The 14,946-nt window shown below is 49.5% G+C and overlaps 1 protein-coding gene across 1 annotated transcript in view; it reads right to left on the bottom strand.

Annotated features, from left to right (window-relative positions):
- The window catches only part of TMEM255B (transmembrane protein 255B), a 670,912-nt gene that overhangs the window by 429,831 nt on the left and 226,135 nt on the right, over window positions 1–14,946 (bottom strand). The window contains exon 3 of the mRNA XM_085620508.1: window positions 381–443. Coding sequence (XP_085476634.1) covers window positions 381–443 — 63 coding nt within the window. The remainder of the gene's footprint in view (window positions 1–380; window positions 444–14,946) is intronic.

The following is a 14,946-nucleotide window of genomic DNA, read 5'->3' as shown; positions in this document are numbered from 1 at the left end:
ACATGAGATCCTGTGTGTTTCGTGAACCTAGTGAAAAAAGGTGTCTGTAGTTGTGTTGATCAGTGTGCATACTCAATGTGTGCAAATGTACCCATAGCTAGTGTGCCTTTAATTTATGAACAGTACAAAGGTCAAAGGGCATTGTTGACATTCCACATTATTACAACTGCATTAGAGCCAATGGCACATGTAATACGGCAGACTGGATGTCCGCCACGTATGTGCTGATGTAGCCCGTACACCAAACTCTAAACCAGGCCCACCTTTATTGGCTTTATCATCACTCATTTGTATAAGCGACTACATATCAACCTTTCGCAGTGCATGCTTGAAGGAAGGTATACAAACATTATAAGCAACAAACCAGAGTACTTACTCACCATTTGCTTTCTGTTCTCTACCAAATGAATTCCAATAATGCTAAGGAAAGACCCAAAGGCAAGCTAGAGGGACAGTAAAAAATAAAACATCTGAGTCAGCATTCAATCATTTCAAGAGCAAGTGTAAACTTAAACATCATGATGCAGAGATTTCATATTTGAAAGACATGGGAGGTTAAACATCCACTCTTTGTTTCAAGTCCAAGCCAGAGGTCAATTTCTTAACTTTTATAATGAGAGAAAAAAAAGATTTAAAAGCTAAAATAATTTTATTCTCAACTTTAGGTGCCGAGATCCAGAATACTATTAACATTCACAACCAGTTTAGTTGGTCAATGATGTTCACCCACATCCCATGTTCAACCCATTTATGGCCTTAGAACGGAAGATGATTGTTTTTGAAGTAATGGGCACACAGCAAAACCTCAGCAGAGATGGGAAAGGTTGGGAATCGTGCATGGTATTGCTGAATTGTTCAAAAAAGTTTAAGTATTCTGCAAACTGTCAGAACCAATGACAACATTTAAAAAAGTTATGTGTGGATAAGGTTTCAGACATCATTGAGTGTCAAGGACTCGTGCAGAAGAACTTACCTTCATGCAGACGCTACTTAGGCTCTTGTTACAAGTGTGTAGGAAGATGTATCTTCAAGACAGCCTGTATCACACACAAAGTCCTTCTTACTAAATACCCCAAATACTTAGAAGTCAATATTTCAAGAGCAGGAAGAGTCTGGGCTCTGAGATGCTCCAACTCTCTTCTTCTCATTGTAGGAGAGTAGGATCTGCTTCTTATGGTTATCCCCACTTTTTGCTGATGTTTCACTGTTTTTCGACTTTAGTCTGGCTGGGGCCCTGCTATTCAGGACCCCAGCCTAGCTGCTTCCTCTCTAAATTGATTCCTAGTACCTTAGGTACACAACAGATTGGATTCTGAGGTGCTCTTACAAGTCCCTAGTATATGGTATACTATGTACCCAGGGCATAGGTACCCCAGAGGCCTACCAAGGGCTGCAGCATGTATTATGCCACCCCTGGGAAGCCCTCCAAAATAACACCACAGGTCTGCTACTGCAGCCTGAGTAAGGCGGTGCATGCACCCCTTACAGAGATATAGGTTCACTATATCTCACCTATCACTGCACATATAAACCTATCAGGCCTTATCAATCCTGAAGGCAGGGTGCTTGGTTTTGTGTGAGAGAGTGCCCATACTTAAGCAGAGCCCCTCTGCAGCCTTCGGACTCTTTTCTCCGGGGTTGTCGGTGATGCAGCCTGACCATATACTCTTAAGTGCATTATAACCAAACTGTAAATGCTAACTTTGGACTGGCTGCACGGAAACATGTTGTGTTTGGCGTCAAACACCTTGGAATCATACCCCCACACCAGTAACTGGTGTGGGAGTATGATCCCACCCTTCTAGAGGGAGAGACATGACAGCACCGGTATACCCGGTACCAGCTTAAAAGAGCCCTGGCATCACAAAATGGATGCTGCAGCCACAAACACAGGTCTGGCCTCCTGCTGCTGACCGAAACTCCGGCAGGGGAGGCTTGGACAATAGGTTTCCTGTCACAGGGAGGTGTTACCACCTCCCAGACAGGCCTTAGTGGATTAGGGCTGGGTGGGAGCACTCCAGGAGTGCTTTGAAGTCCTGCACTGGGGGCGCATTTGGTGTCCCTGTGCATAGTCCAGCTCAAACCGGTTACAGCGGCTACCAGCCCCTGCTCTGGCGCGAAACTGGACAAAGGAAATGGGTGTAGCCACCCCTCTTTCCAAACCCTCTCAAAGGTGGGTCCCCTGAGTTAGTCCAACCCCTTCCTGGGGTATAAAGAAGGAACCTCTGTAACCAGAACTTTAGATATTCCTGGACGAAACTCTGAAACTGAATCCTGGATCTTCGAAGATCTGTTAAACACCAGATGACTGAAGAATCTCCCTTGGGGTAAAGGAGTTACTCCCCTGCTTGGTAGGCACCTAAGACGGATCTGTCTGGTCTGCATCTCCGAAGCTCCCGCCGGACGCCGAAGACTTTGCAACACTAGAGGTGGATTTCCAGACTTCCCAGAGGCCGAACGGAGTACCCAGCAAAGCTGAGACCCGCAGCCCTCGTGGGTACCATGGAACCGGAACCCCTGGACACCACGCACATTTGCAAGTGCATCAGCTTCCCGACGACTCTCAAGGCTGTGCATTGGGTTACTTTTCCACAGAAGATTGTGGGCCTACAATCCGCGAGTGTTCGGTGAGCCCACTCTTTGCATTCCCGCTTGAGGTACCTTCGCGATCCCTGGTCCGTGGACTGGTGGGTCCCTGTGAACGTAACTTCTACTTCCATTGGGCTTCCCTGGTTGCTCCAGACGTGCCCCGACTCTCCATTGCTTGGGGGGTTTCCAGGACCTTGCTGGTCCGCACCAAAGCATCTTTCTCCTTTCTGCATGGGTTGCTGTTGCCAAGCCTTGCTGGGTCCAATCCGGGCACCGACGCTGCAGCACTTGACATCCTTTGTGGGACAGCTCGAATCCAGCTCCTGGTTGTCCTCAACGCGTCCTGGCTGAAGAGTCAAGCTTCACCTCTTTCACCTCTTTCACCTGAAACACCCAACATTGGTGGGCATTCGTCTATCGTGCCCCTGGTCACTGGCAAGTGACCCAAAAACTGTCCCCTCTGATTTCAGGTTCATTGCATCTCCGATCCAGGCTTGGATCTCTTCGGACACTGCATCTTCCCGGCAGCAGCACTTCTCTGCAAGCTGCCATTGAAAACGACGACGCGCCCCAACACCATTTGACATCTATGCACCCGGCTTCCCTGGGTGATGTAACTCAGGTACTCCAGTGCTCCCATGGGTGTTGACCTTAGAACTGTCTAAGTCCAAGAGGGTTTGGTCCTAGTCCATTTCTAAGTGTCCTTTAACTTTAAAAATCTAACCGCGACTTTCCCCATAGAAGCTAACAGGAGCTTGCAGCTGTGTTCTCACATTGCACATGGAGCCCGTGGGTCCCCTGTGTCACTACCTTGGGTGGTTCCTTGGGGTCCCAGCGATTCTACAGGCTCTAGGCCTTGTGTCTAGTCAAGTTGTGGTTCTTATACCACTTTCTTAGTTTATGGTTTGGTCCGCCCCCAGGGCCTAACATGTATTGTGCTAACTTACTGTAATATTTGAAGTGTAACTTATGTGCTTTAACCTCTAGCCTCATAAAGAGACTAGTAGGGTGTGTTTAGGAATAAATACATATATTTTATATTTATACCTGGTGTGGTCTTTCATTTACGCACTCAAGAGATTATAGACTGGTAAAACAAGCTGCTTTACATTCCTTCAAGACTTAGCCTGAAGGCTGCTCTCCATAGCTACTACTAGGATAGCTTTCAATAAAGGTTGTCTTTAACCTATCCTCAATAAGAAGTTGTTTGGACTGGTGTAAGGTGCCCACTATAACTAGTGGACAGCAAATACCAGGCCAACTTCTCATACTCATCCCTCCAATCTGAAGAAGAAATCATCCCAGGCACGGTCCTTCTCAGGAAATGCTCCCAAGATCTGCAATTCACTACACAAGGATCTCCGCTGCAACTCCTCTTTTCCTTTCTTCAAACAGAACCTTACATCTCTACTGCTCAACCACTACTTAAACAAGCGCACAAGCTGTTCTATGTTTCCCTCATTGACTGGTTCAATCAAGACGGTCACATTCTCCTGTCTCCAATTCCTTTCCGCAATGCATCCTTGTGTATACTTTTGTGACTTTTTAACCACTTACTTTCATCTTCTTTTTATTTATTTTATATTCACTGTTGTTCCGCCACTGTTCAATTATTCTGGTGCCCGCCTCCGTTCCGCCGCTGCTGCCCCTGCGGCTCCTCCCCCCCCGGTCAGCCCCTGCTCCCACCTCACAGCCTCTCGTCCCCCCTCCCTTATTTAATGGTGGCCGCTGCGGGGGAGCACGAGGAAGACCCTGACCCTCGGTCTAGGTCGACTCTCTCTCCAGCAGCTCCGCTGTGCCGTCTCCTGCTCTCCAGACCTTCAACCTCCTCCTGAGAGGTTTGAGGCTGCTGCCGAGCCTGCTGCCCGCTCCGCCTAGGAACCGGCCTGCCTTCAGCCTGTTCCATGCCCTGCCCCTCACCTGCAGCCCTTCAGCTGCAGCCACTGTTATTGTCCGGCCACCGTAATTATTTTCATCTTCTTTTTATTTATTTTATATTCACTGTTATTCCATCACTATTCAATTATTTTGGTGTCCGCCTCCGTTCCAATGCTGCTGCCCCTGCAGCCCCTCCCCCCGGACAGCCCCCACTCCCGCCTCCCAGCCTCTTTTCCCTTCCCCCTCCCCTATTTAATGGCAGCCGCTGCGTGGTCACGCAGTGGACGCTCGCAGTGGACGCCCACAGCGGGCGAGCCGCCGGCATGCCAAAGGCAAGCCCGCCAGGGCCCATCCGCGACCTGACCGCGACCAGCGCCAGACACCCAGGATCTCAAACTTCCCACCCCTACAACACAGCCGCCCTCCTTGCACTCAACCCCGTAAGACGCAGTGACTGCCAACAGGCCACGCCAAACATGACTCATGGCCAGTTCTCCTGACGTCACTGCCGTCAGACCTTCACCATCACCCCGGCCACCAACACTGCCGACGCCCTAAGATGCATCCTCCTCACCGTGCGCTCCATGCACAGACACGCCGTGGAGATGAATATGACTCGTTACAACGCGAGTCATTACATTGCGTGCCATTAAAACGAGGTCGTTACAACAACCGCTTTGTTATCACGGAAAGCCATTACTACACAAGTCATTACATCGACTTGCAGTAGATGGCGCGCTGACATTAGAAATGTATAATTTGCTATTCCAACTCCAGCCTACGTAACAGTAGGGAAGGTGTTGGAATAGTAAACAATACTATTCCTAATGTTAGCACGCCATCTACTGCAAGTCAATGTAATGACTTGCATAGTACTGGCATTGCGTGGTAACAACGCGGTCGGTGTAACGACCTCATTGTAATGGCATCGCGATGTGATGTCCGCATTGTAAAGGTTGTTTACCGTGGAGATCTGGAACCTACTTGACTCTCTCTTGCCCGACATCGCTTTCTTCACGGAGCCCGACATCAACACCGCCATCCCGGAAGGATACAAGATCCAGAGGAAGGACCACTCCAACCACCCAGGAGGGGGCCTCGCCATCATTCACAAGAACACCCTCCGCCTCACCACCTCCAGCAAAACCTTCCCCTCCGCCGAACACCTGCACTTCCAGATCTAGTCCAGCCCCAACTCCACATTCCGCGGCACCCTTGCCTACATAACCCCGGGCCCCTTTTGCCACCACCATCACCGACCTCATCACACCCCACGCCATCACCTCGATGAACTATATACTAATCGGAGACCTGAACTTCCACTTCGACAACCCCAGCGACCCCAACTCCACCACCCTCCATGACAACCTTGCCAACATCGGACTTAAACAACTGGTCACCACACCGACCCACATGGCAGGACACACCCTCGACCCAATCTTCCCTGCAGGAAACAGCGTCCATTTCAGCCATACAACGCAACCCCCATGGACCGACCACCACTGCGTACACTTCCTCGTTGACAAACCCAAGGCACCAAAGCTTGCCCCTCGCCCACCGCGAAGGAACTGGAGCAAAGTCACCGATGAGCAACTCAACTCCACCCTCACCCGAGACAACCACACCGCGGCATCCGACTCCAACCTCGCATCCAGGGAATTCCACACTTGGATCTCCAATGGCGCAGACAAGCTCGCCCGCTACGCAACCCCGACAAACAGCGCCCCAGGAAAGCCGCCTGGTTCACCACCGATCTCCACAAAGCCAGATGCACCTGCAGACACCTGGAGAAAAACTGGAGAAACAGCAAGACACCTGGAAACTGCACCACCTACAAGGATGCCATTACGGACTACCACAAGCGAATCAGAACCACCAAAAGAACAACAAAATCCTCACTAACTCCAGCAACTCCAAGGAACTTTTTTGTGTCATCTAGGAATTCACCAACCCCCGCAGCGAAGCCACAGACATCACCCCATCCCAAGACCGCTGCGACAAGCTCGGATTCTACTTTCACCTCAAGATCAAAAACCTCTATGACAACTTCATCGACCATACGCTGAACTCTGCAGCTGCACCGCCCTCCAGACACACCAGCCAGCCCACCATCTCCTCCTGGATGCCGATCACAGCCGAAGACACCGCCTCAACCATGAGTGGCATACACTCGGGGGCCCCCACCAACCCCTGCCCACCACACATCTACCATAGAGCCGCCATCGCACCTGACCTACAACGCACCATTAACAGCACCTTTGAAAAAGGCACCTTCCCAGAAGACTGGAAAAGCGCAGAAGTCAGGCCCCTGCTCAAGAAGCCCTCAGCTGATCCCACAGACCTCAAGAACTACCGGCCCAGCTCGCTTCTCCCCTTTGCGGCCAAAGTTGCGGAGAAAACAGTCAACGTGGAACTGACGAGATTCATTGAAGACAATGCCGTCCTTGACCCATCTCAATCCGCATTCCAAAGCAACCACAGCACCGAGACTGCCCTACTCGCCGCCACAGACGACATCCGCACCCTCCTTGACCAAGGCCATTCCGCAGCCCTGATCCTACTCAACCTATCAGCCGCTTTCGACACTGTCTCCCATCACACACTCGTAGCCAGACTACATGACGCCAGCATACAAGGAACCGCCCTAGACTGGATCCGATCATTCCTCACCGGCAGAAGCCAAAGGATTATACTGCCGCCCTTCCTCTCCGAGCCCACGGAAATCACCTGCAGGGGTCATCACTCAGCCCGACCCTCTTCAGCATCTAAATGGTCCCCCTCGCCTCCATCATCTGACAACACGGCCTCAACATCGTATCCTACACAAACGACACCCAGCTCATCCTCTCCCTCACCAAGGACCCCACCACACTCAACTTCCAGAAAGGAATGCAGGACAGCGCATTCTGGATGACCAACAGCTGCCTCAAGCGCAACACTGAGAAGACAGAAGTCCTTGTCCTCAGAACCACCCCCTCAGCATGGGACAACACCTGGTGGCCCACCGCCCTCAGCAGCCCACCGGACCACACAGACCATGCCAGAATCCTCGGCATTGTACTCGCCTCATCCCTCTCCATGAACCGACAGGTCAACGCCGTCGCCTTCAGCTGCTTCAAGACCCTCCGCATCCTCCGGAAGACTTTCAAATGGATCCCCCCGAGTCAGGGACGACAGTCACCCACGCACTCATCACCAACAGGCTGGACTATGGAAACGTACCCTAGGCCGGCATAAACAAGTCCCTACTCCGCAAACTCCAGATGATACAGAACACCGCCGCCAGACTAGTCCTTGGCATCCCTAATCACGAGCACATCAGCCTCCACCTACGGAAGCTCCACTGGCTCCCCGTGGAGAAGAGAGTAACTTTTAAAATCCTCGCCCACGCCTACAAATGCCTACACAACACCGGACCCAAATACCTCAATGACAGTCACCCTCCACGTACCCAAAAGAACCTCCGATTAGCCAACCTCGTACTTGCCAAAACCTCGCACATCCACAGAGCCAAAGCAAACGGAAGGTCCTTCTCCTACTTCGCGGACAAGCCCTGGAACGAGCTCCCGGCAGGCATCAGAGGCGCCCCCTCCCTGAACACCTTCAGGAAGACTCTCAAAACCTGGCCCTTCGGCTGAGTACACTGCTGACCCTAAGATCCTATGCCCATGCAACCAACCATACATAGGGAGTACAATTCAACCCCTACGCTTACGAATCCAGGAACATTACAGAAACATCAGCAAGTATAAAATGGGTCACCCATTAACAGATCACTTCCTTATAGCTCACCCACATCAGAAAAGCTTCACCTTCTATGGTATTGAGGTTATACACCCACTGAATCGATGAGTAAACCGAGAACTCAAGCTGAGGAGGAAAGAAAGTGAACTTATCCTACAATACAACAACATCAAATTAGGACTGAATAAGGATGCAGAAATGCATGTCTGGTTGGGTGAAGACTAAAAGGGTCCAAAGAACTTTGCAAACTCCACCCACATTTTGAATTTAGGCCTAGGAATCGGTACCCACTAACCGCAGCACAGTACACCAGTTCCAGAGGTGGTACCACCATTTGAGCAAGAACAACCCCATACCAAACTGATATACCTGGGCTCCTACCAACCTCCAGACCCATTCTGATCCTATGTCATTCCCTGTTACCTGACTTAGATGCACACACCATGTTTGTATCCTTCCTGTCTAACGAACACATATCTTTTCTGTTCACTAATACCATGATTTTACCATTTTTATTCCACTAGGAATTAACCAGTTGTTGATATAACTCTAGACACTAGAACTCACTACACATAGTAGAGTGCAGCTTAAAGAGGAGTGCTTATCTGACCTCCTGTTCACTAACAACCTCCAAGATGGCCGCTAAATAGAGACAATCCCCCACAGTACCCTGTCAGACAGTATGCCCCATATCTTCATGACCTATAGTTGCCTGTATCAATTTAGCTCTACAATCCCCACAGGACCCTAGACAAAGGTGCTTAACACCCAAAAGTACAATTGCACATGTCTAGTCATCTATAGCATAACTGGACCTCCCCTATAATCGACCATTCCAAGATGGCCACCGTAGTGTAGGTAATATCCTACGTATCCTTGTCTTTCACATATCCGACTACTGCACACGTGACCATTTCTCACGTGCACCCCCTGTGCCTCCCGCCCATTCTATAACTGACTCTAAAGATATATACTTTCCCAAAAATACTTCCGTTTTTTATACTTGAAAAGGTTTTTATACTTGAAACTGTTTTCCATATGACCAAATGGTCCCGCACAACTTTCATACACCTTCTAAGATGGCGCCCCACCAACAAGGTGCCCATATGACCCGTAAATAGATGCGGAACAGGTTCACGAGGTACAAAAGGCTTGCACGCTTCTGGATGTTTGCCCTCGCTGATTGATCCTTTGACACGTGATACTGAGACCGGCTATGAAGACCTAATGCCCAAGTAAGTGCCTGCAACCATCAGGGTTCGCTGTGGCAAGTGCGGACCCTTCCTACTAGTTATCGACGTTGAGGGTGACCCTAAAGCACCCAGACAGACCAGCCTCCTTTAACCGGCAGCCAAGTTACTTACAGTCCACTGCTTCTTTCCCCTACAGGCTTTATAATCACGTTACAATTATGGCATTCAGAAACAGGATTTAACGAACATGCATAGGCCAGAATATTTATCACGGTAAGCGTGGTCCGGTCAGCCCACGGGAACACAAGGGCACCAATCCCAAGTATTGGGACACTGTGTCTATTTATTCAATAGCGCACCACACGCCACAGTGCACCTGGCCCCCCACGCCATACTAGATTTGTTAGAAGTTAGGCCTTTATCACTGCAATTATTATATGATCACACAGGCCATTTAATATAAACATTCACGGAAATCTCATGATTCCCTACCTCACCAGACCACGCCGAATGATTTCTACTATCCATAAAAGTTAGAGGCATGGTACATTAATACCTGCATGCAATCTCTCATACCTCTAAATGCAGCCTAACGGTGTACCTTGCTATATGTTTTTGTTTGTATCCCTTTATGGAACATCATGTTACCTATTTGGACACAACAATCCCCTATGTATTACCATGAATTATTTCACGTTTTTTTATATGCCACTTTTATATGGTGACTGTAAATGTTTTTCACAAGATTACCTGATATTTGTGCCCCTTCCTGCTAACCTCTTACTCTCATCTCTTATTTCTCCATTATCTTTCTATACTACTGCCTTTAACTACGTGCTTATACTTCCTCACCTTCGCTCCATATCAATCCTTATTATTTCTACCTACTGGTCACCGTCTTACATCAATCTTCCACCCTTAATTTTTCTTACATTTTTTGTTTCTCCTCTTCTTTCCCTCTAACATTAATCCCCTATGGGGTGGAGCTTGCCTGACTCTAAGATGGCCGCAAGTTAGTGCAGCTCCCCCGATCGCCACCAACAATCCAACAGTATCCAAGTGAAAACCCAGTTTGCACCCTGGCTGAGAGGTGTCATTGTCTCTCCGCTGCCAAAAGCTTTCTAACACACCCAGTTGAGTCAAAATCGGTGAGATATCACAGAAAGTGCCGGCGGTGAGGCACTTGGGCTGCAGTGAAGCAGTCCTGACCACCATTGCAACCTGTCTGGCAAACGCCCTCTCCGAGGAGTGCTGTGTGCCCCGTGAGCAGTATGAGCAGTGTGACTGGCTGAACTCCGGCAACGTGCAGGTACAAGGCGCATTAAACAGCTGCGGCCACGAGGTGACAGGCGGAGCCACGGACCCGGGCCAGGAGCCCTCCTGCAGGTGTCTGCAGAGCATGCTTCGGTGGCTGCCCGCTCCCATCGGGGGCCGCTGTGCAAACGAACCCGCACTGTCCCCGAGAGGCAGATCCCGCAGCAATTAGTCATCGGAATTAGGCCCTGGACACAGACTAGTGGCGGTCCCTGGGGGCCCTGTGGTGAGCATCACATGGGGACTCCGATAGCTTCAGTTGCCTGCGGGCACAAATGACCCACAGGAGAGAGCCGCTGGAGGCCCTTGAGAACACATGTGCCCTCCTGGTGGGTGCCCATGTCCCCATACTTGGGTGGACATAGCAGCACGCCCTCCTGGTGGGTGCCCATGTCCCAATACTTGGGTGGACATAGCAGAACGAAGACTGTTCCATTCACCATATGCTCACATAAGTTGGCTTCTTAGGGTGAGAGGTGTTAGTACATCGAGGCTGCCATCGAGTGAGTGACAGTCACGGGTTATACGTGCGGACACGACACTAGAACTGTGCGAATTGCAGCGCAAGAGCTGAGACTGATCCCACGGCCGAACACAATTCTGTGACCCCAACAAGTCCCTGGATAGCTTTGCCTTGTGATGAATGAGAAACCCTGCGCAGCTCATTCAACCTGCGTTCAGCTTCACATCATGGACAAAACAGACAAGCTCCAATCCAAGCTGCATTTCGACTTACGCAAAACCCCCAGGTCAAGGGACCCTGATCCTACTGAGCAAGACAATGTCTCGGACCACCCGGAGGCTGGGGCAGATATGGATGTGAAGCATGGATTCCACACTATACAACAAAGTCTCTCAAAAATAGACAGTAAAATTGATGCACAGTCTTTTAGAATGGATCGCATGTCAGAACGGCTGGAAAAGCGTGAGGAGCGGCTTGATACTGCGGAACAACGTGTTTCCGATATGGAAGATGTAATTCATGCTGACGCAGACACCGACAAAGAAAGGGATAAAATTCTACGTGCTCTACAAGCGAAGGCCGAAGATCTTGAAGCATGATCGAGACGAAACAAAGTTTGCATTCTAGGTGTGGCTGAGTCATCCAATATTGGCATTATGGAGCATTATGTGAAGCAACTACTTGTCACACTGCTGCGCCGGAACACCTTCTCTGAGGTTTTTATCATAGAACATGCGCATCGCTCATTGTCACCCAGACCAATTCCCGGGGCACCCCCCTCGGCCTATATTTGCGTGATTCTTGAACTACAGGGACCAAGACTCTGCCCTGCGTAAGGCCCGTAAGCTGGGATCTCTGCATCACGAGGGATCAGATATATCTTTAGTTCCTGATTTCACATTGCAAGTTCAGGAGGCACGAAGGCTCTTCATCCCAGCAAAAAAGAAGCTCCAGGACTTGGATCTAGAATACAGCATGCTCTATCCCGCGAAGTTAAGAATCAAACTGGATGGTAAAGTCCATTTCTTTACTGACCCTACAGCTGTCCTGCGTGTCATCAAGTATAGAGAGCATCGCTTGAAATGACGAGGTTCACCGACGGCCTCGCAGTCGCATGCTGAGGATTCATCAAGCCTTCACGTAGAGCAAGTGCAAGAAGAATCACTGTGAAAGCTGTCCTGCTGTGAACACCTCATGGAGCCTCACGAGACAATATGGGTAACTAGTGCGACATGCTGCATTGGGGTAGTAGGCATAGTTAAATCACGACACGTCTTGTACGCATTGATAGGAGATGGCTCGATCAATGATCCCAAGAACAATGACTGCTTGGACGATGCAGGCGCACCTCGCTAGGTGCATAGACTATGTTATGCAGCACCTCACAGGTATTCTGGTTTTAACTGTTTCTGAACTAGAGTGTAGACATTGTGGCGGAGGGAACCAGAACTGATGGCAACATCTGCCCCCAAGTGTATCACACTATCAGTTTTCTATTTTCTGGGGTTACTGTTTGTGTTTAGGGGTCGGGGTGGGGCGGGGGAAATGCAAATAGCCATGACTGTTGTGGGTCTTCGTGGCGTGGGAGGGAATGTTTTCTTTATTTACACATATGAGTGCATTGGTATTAATCCGTTATGTAGTTTCTGCACAGTGTACATTGTAGGCAAGGGGCTCCGTCTACCACAGTGGTCACTCTCACCGCATGGCCACTGAAAGGGTGAGACCGCAGGGTCTTCAACTCATTACTTGGAATGTCCGCGGCCTAAATAATGGTAGAAAGTCAGAAAAATAGGTGCTTATTTAAAAAGACACTCGGTGACTGTTGCAATTTTACAGGAGACACATCTCACCCCAGAACGTAGCAGAGATGTGCAACGTAAATTACAAGAAATTTGCTTTTCTTCGGATTTCACATCCCATGCTAGGGGGGGTCCTGTTATGGACCGATAGAAGGGCAGGGGTAGAGATGACAGGCTTGTTGAGTGATCCACAGGTCAGGTTCGTGGTAGCTCAGTGCAAGAAGGGCGACCTGAAATTCATACTAGTGGAAGTATATGGCCCGAATCACGACGATCCTCAATTCTATAATTCACTGGCAGCTAAACTGATACAATGGAGGGGTATACCACAGATATGGGGGGGCTTTAATTGTATTTAGGTCACAGGGCCTGCCCAGATGCCCAGCGGCCGCAGCAGTGGCCTTACAGACATTATGCATGCAGACGGCATCCTAGATATCTAGAGACACAGATCTCCCGCAGAGCGGGTTATACACATTATTCCTCCGTTTATGACACCCATACCCGTATAGATTTCTGGTTAAAATCTGGGGGTTTAGGGACTATGGTACTCACCTGTGAGCATCTTCCGTGCACATATTCTAACCACTCCCCGGTTCGACTAACACTGTGCTACAAAGCTCCACATGTCCCGGCGTTCACGTGGCACTTCCCTCCATACTCTTTACTAGATACAGTATTTAAAGAGGAACTGGCAATGACGATAGAAGAGTTCTTCTCTAATAACATTGGCTCCGTACAATCATTCACCACAGTCTGGGAAACATTTTAAGTTTATATTAGGGGTGTGGTGATTTCAAAGCATGCAGGAGTGCTGCGCTCCATTCGGGGCAGGTTGGATCTCTTGGAAAAGGAAATTGGACGAATAGAACGGGCTCTGTCTGAGACCGGGAATGCACAAAGTGCAGCACACCTCAAACTAAAATTGGTGGAGTTTCAGGATACCACTAACGAAGAAATTAAACACTTGGGGAAGTATGCAACAGCAGGCATTTACGGGGAGTGGGATCGACCAGGTGCCATTTTGGCAGGATTGCTGAGGCCCAAGAGAGAATTAAATAAAATGGTAAGCATGGCGGATGATAACGGGAGTCCGCTTAACACCACTGAAGATATGGTAACACACTTCCGCACGTATTACCAGAATTTATACACCTCCCAAATCCCAATTGATAGTGCCGCCCTAGAGGAATATCCATCATACATTAAAATGCAGTGGTTAATGACCGAACACAGGGAACATTTAATGGTGCCATTGACAGCCGAGGAGATACGGGGTGTGTTTTGTGGGATGGCTGCAAGGAAGGCCCCGTGGACGGATGGTCTCCCAGGGTTCTTCTACAAAGAAGTTCTAGATTTACTGATCCCGCACCTCAAAACGCTCTATGAAGAAATAGCGGAGCGGAGCCAGGTATCATGCCTCCCTCGATGTGCGAGGCTATTATTGTAACTTTATTAAAACAGGGACAATCACCAAGTAATTGCTCCTCGTACAGGCTCTTGTCCTTGATCGACGTGGATGCGAAGATGTACGCAAAAATTCTAGCTAATAGGCTAACCCCCTTATTATCATCACACGACCAGAACAGGCTGGGTTTGTCCCCAGTCATAACCTATCCCATAACCTTAGAACCCTGTTTGGTGTAGCGCAGAGACTGAGTCCAGAAGTCAAAGCTGGGCAGTGTTTCTCGACGCTGAGAAAGCTTTTGATTCTGTTGAGTGGGGATTCATGTTTGCGGTACTGCGCAAGATAGGAGTTGGAAATATATTCCTACGTTTAGTATCAGTGTTGTATGCATCGCCCACAGCCAGAGTGAGGATCGGGGATGTAGTCTCCAAGTCATTCCGCATTACACGTAGAACACGCCAGGGGTGCCCCCTGTCCCCAATTCTGTACCCAATTGTTGCTGAGCCCTTGGCTTGTGCCATTCGTGAATATCACACTCGGAGGGGGTTGGGATTC

The sequence above is a fragment of the Triturus cristatus genome, chromosome 8 (genome assembly GCF_964204655.1).
Source record: "Triturus cristatus chromosome 8, aTriCri1.1, whole genome shotgun sequence".
In the NCBI taxonomy this organism is placed as follows: domain Eukaryota; kingdom Metazoa; phylum Chordata; class Amphibia; order Caudata; family Salamandridae; genus Triturus; species Triturus cristatus.
This window is presented reverse-complemented; position numbering and strand designations above follow the sequence as displayed.